General features: G+C 54.3%; 1 protein-coding gene across 1 annotated transcript; it reads left to right on the top strand.

Moving 5' to 3' along the window:
* The first annotated feature begins 2,046 nt into the window (after positions 1–2,046).
* Positions 2,047–3,040, top strand: LOC109861784. Its single transcript, XM_020441591.1, has 2 exons — positions 2,047–2,305; positions 2,775–3,040. Exons 1-2 carry the CDS (start codon positions 2,047–2,049, stop codon positions 3,038–3,040), a joined length of 525 nt encoding a protein of 174 aa, XP_020297180.1.
* Positions 3,041–3,548: the final 508 nt, after the last annotated feature.

Below are 3,548 nucleotides of genomic sequence, written 5' to 3'. Positions count from 1 at the left end.
ATTTAATTCCATAAATTTAGGAAATCTTTGGTCATGAATGATTGACATTTTAATCACCGTGATAGGCTTATGGAGCTATGGGGATATAGGGTTATGGGATTATGGGGTTAATGGGTCATGGGGTTCAATAGCATGGGTTTTCAATAGCACTGGTTTTTGTGGCTTGAATCAAAAGATTATATATGGGTTTCGAGCTCAGATTATGGTGTTTTTTGAGGTTATGGCGGAACTCCGACCCGATGGGGTTTAATGGACCTCGGATTCGGATTCAGCGACCCCAAAAACATATAATAAACATGGTCTGATCCCCAGGCCAAAGAAATTTTTTTTTTTGTGTGGCTGTGTTATTTTTACCGTATGTTTTATATCACAGATTTTTTATGCAAAAAATGCACTTTTATAACATGCAATAAATAAATAAAAAATGTAATATTTACATTTAGATTATATTGTAACATTTGAAAAAAAAAAATATATCAAGACTCGAACCAGCAGCGTCGACACTACTAACCTAGTACGCTACGCGCTCTTCGATTAAACGATCTATTTAATATCCTTATAAAGTAACTCGAAATTTTCAAATTCGATTTTCTCGCGAATGCTTGAGTACTGCTTCTTATTACTTTACCCTGCAATACTCCACATAATCATCTATCGATCCTATAAGTTTCGTCCAAATCGATTGTTCCATTGTCGTAGTCTCCCCTTGTGAGACAAAACAAAAATTGCGAGAAAAAGTACAATGACCAGAGTTATGCGGTTATTAAAATAACGTACATATCAAGTTAAATGTCTGACATATGTGGTTATTGGAGTTGATGTACATTGAGTTATGGGATTAACCCGGGCGCGTTTGGACGCTTCCCTCTTGTCGTGGGGCCCGGACTTGCGTTGCAGGGATAAAGGGAAGGGCTATGCCGGCGGGACTTCAATTCTGATAGGTTCTACTTTGCCGGACAGGCCTTCCTGGACCTGCCAGACTAAGAGGAGTGTTCTCGGGCAGACCGGGTTTGTTAGCCCTGTGTGGGCAGCCGGTCTAAAGGACGGAAATCCTGACAAAAAACCACCTAATGAGCACCATGGAACAGTCTCAGAAGGAATTAAACTTACCGGACCAAGGGTTTCGGAGCCTTAGGTCTCGGCAGTTCGGGGGTGATAGCCCTGCCCCCGCTCGATCGATATCCGGCGAAAAATTGGCTACGGAGTGCGACGCAGGCTCCGTAGTCTAATGCTACTGCGGGTAGTAGCACGTTTTGGGCGTCCAGAGCTCCGAGCATCTCCGGCGCTATGGCTCTAAGCGTCCCATCGGAGGGTGAACGCTCTCTATCACCAGGGAGCGAGGCCGAAGATCCGTCTGAGAGATGGGCGCTGCGAGAAAGAACCTGTTCCGTCGCAGCACGCCGGCGGCGAAAAGAAACCAGGACTCCTCTGTGATAGAGATTTCCTCGAAGAATTCTACTTCGAGCCGAAGCCGAAGTAGATCAAAGCGACGCAAGACGACCGTGTCGCAGAAGACGAAACGGGCAGGAACACAGCCCCGTGCCAGGCCCCGAGTCTTGTCCACATCACTCCCCGCCAGTGGATCGGAGCACATGTCGGTTCATGATGCCGACGAAGAAGAAACGCGGCCGCCATCCGCCGCAAAGACGAAAACAAAAGGGAAGGATGCGGTAGCCTCCCTCGAGAGCTTGCCTCCCTCAGAGATTGCGGACTACGTGAGATGTGAGAGAAAGAAATTTGTAGACCAGGTTTCTCGGTGCAAAAGGCTCAAGGGCGGGTATATTCGCGACTTTAAAAATTTCGCGGCTTCCATGGAGAGGGCAGCGAAAGCCCTGGCTTTGTGCGTGTCAGACGCGACCGACGTGAGACTTCGCCTACGCGTACGACACGCGGAGAACGAGGCCGCGAAACGCGACAATAAACTCCAGCTGCTGGAGTCGGAAAATAACATCCTTCGCAGGGAGATGGCTGATCTCCGCGAACGGCTCGAGCAGCAAAATGCCGCGGCCCCCCTTCCGCGCGGTAGGAGGATGCCCGACACGGGAGATGTCGGTTCAAACAGACCCTCTTCAAGGCCCGGTCTTCATCTCCGTGAAGGTTCTCCCTCCGGGGACGGTTGTCCCGCCAGCGGTTCGTCCTAAGCTGTGCGGGAAAACAAAGGTTTTGGAAGAGGCCCGAATTGTTGTTCAGGGCGAGGACGGCGGCGACAGAGCTCTCCAAAACCAAGTGGCGACAATAGAGCGCCAACTCGGGAGTGTTCAGGAGTTGCTCCACCAACTCCTGAATGTGGTGGCGGACTTCGGTGGTTCGGGAGATAGCGGTGGTCGATCGTCCCGGCTACGAGCACCGAAGAGAGACCCTTCGGGGGGCGGTCCAACTCCAGTCGGGGCCGGGACGATCGAGAGCACCGCGAGTGCTCGGGAAAAGATCCCCAGTGAAGATTGGACTACGGTCGCCCGTCGCGGCGGGCGCACTGCTGTGCGCAGTGCAAAGGGAGAAGTCCCTCGGGACGCGGCGCCGTCGGTTCGGGCGCAAGTTCGGCTCTCCTGGGAGACGCAAGAGCCGGCAGCGTCTGGCCCCTGCCAGTGACGGAGGCCGTTGTCGTCGACGCCGGCGTACGGCTGCAGCAGTGGCCGTAAGATGCGTTCCTGGCGACTCCGGAGAGCCGTCATACGCCGATGTTATGCGGCTCGCGCGTGAGAAGGTCTCACTATCTGACCTTGAGATAGAGGAGACACGCGTCAGAAAGAACGTGGGATGTGGGATCTTAGTAGAGATCGAGGGCCCCAACGGTGCGGCAAAGGCGGATCGGCTGGCAGATGCCTTGGCCTCTGTTTTACAGGGGAAGGCCGTAGTGACTCGCCCAGTCCGGAAGGGCGAGCTGCGGATCACCGGCCTGGACGAGTCCGTATCCGCGGCGGACTTGGTGGCACTCTTGTGCTCGGTGGAGTTCAGTGGTTGCCGAGAGTCCGAAGTCACAGTAGGCCCTGTGACAGAGGGTAGGGATCGTCTGGGTGCCGTCTGGGTGCCGTCTGGGTGAGGTGCCCACTGGATGTGGCCACTAATGTGGCCGAGCTCGCCCGCCTACGCGTAGGATAGTCGAGTGCTAAGGTTGTGCTTCTGCCTGGCCGCCAGCTTCAATGCTTCAAATGCTTGGAGTCTGGCCACGTCAGGCAGATGTGCAAGAACACGGTGGACCGAAGCGACACCTGCTACAGGTGCGGCAAGTCCGGTCACCGTTCGCGGCTGTGCCAGGGCCTGGCCCGGTGCATTCTCTGTGCGAACCGCGGTCTTCCGTCGGCGCACAGACTAGAAGGGGAGGCGTGCCCCTCACGCCACAAGGGGCGTAACGGCTCTAGGGGTGGAAACGCGACCGAGCGGAGGGCGGTCGCCCATGGCCACGAAGAGGCCATGGAAACTGAAGACCACGATGGCCCGCGTGGTTCAAATTAACGTTAATCACAGCGGGCCGGCGCAGGACTTGGCGCTCCAAGTCAAGCGAGAGAGGGAGGCAGGTGTCCTGGCACTCGCCGAACCTTGGAGAGTCC

The sequence above is a fragment of the Pseudomyrmex gracilis genome, unplaced genomic scaffold (genome assembly GCF_002006095.1).
Source record: "Pseudomyrmex gracilis isolate BER0280 unplaced genomic scaffold, ASM200609v1 scaffold_1031, whole genome shotgun sequence".
Classification (NCBI taxonomy): Eukaryota; Metazoa; Arthropoda; class Insecta; order Hymenoptera; family Formicidae; genus Pseudomyrmex; species Pseudomyrmex gracilis.
Note: the sequence above shows the minus strand (reverse complement) of the source record. Positions and strands in the feature narration are given on the sequence as shown.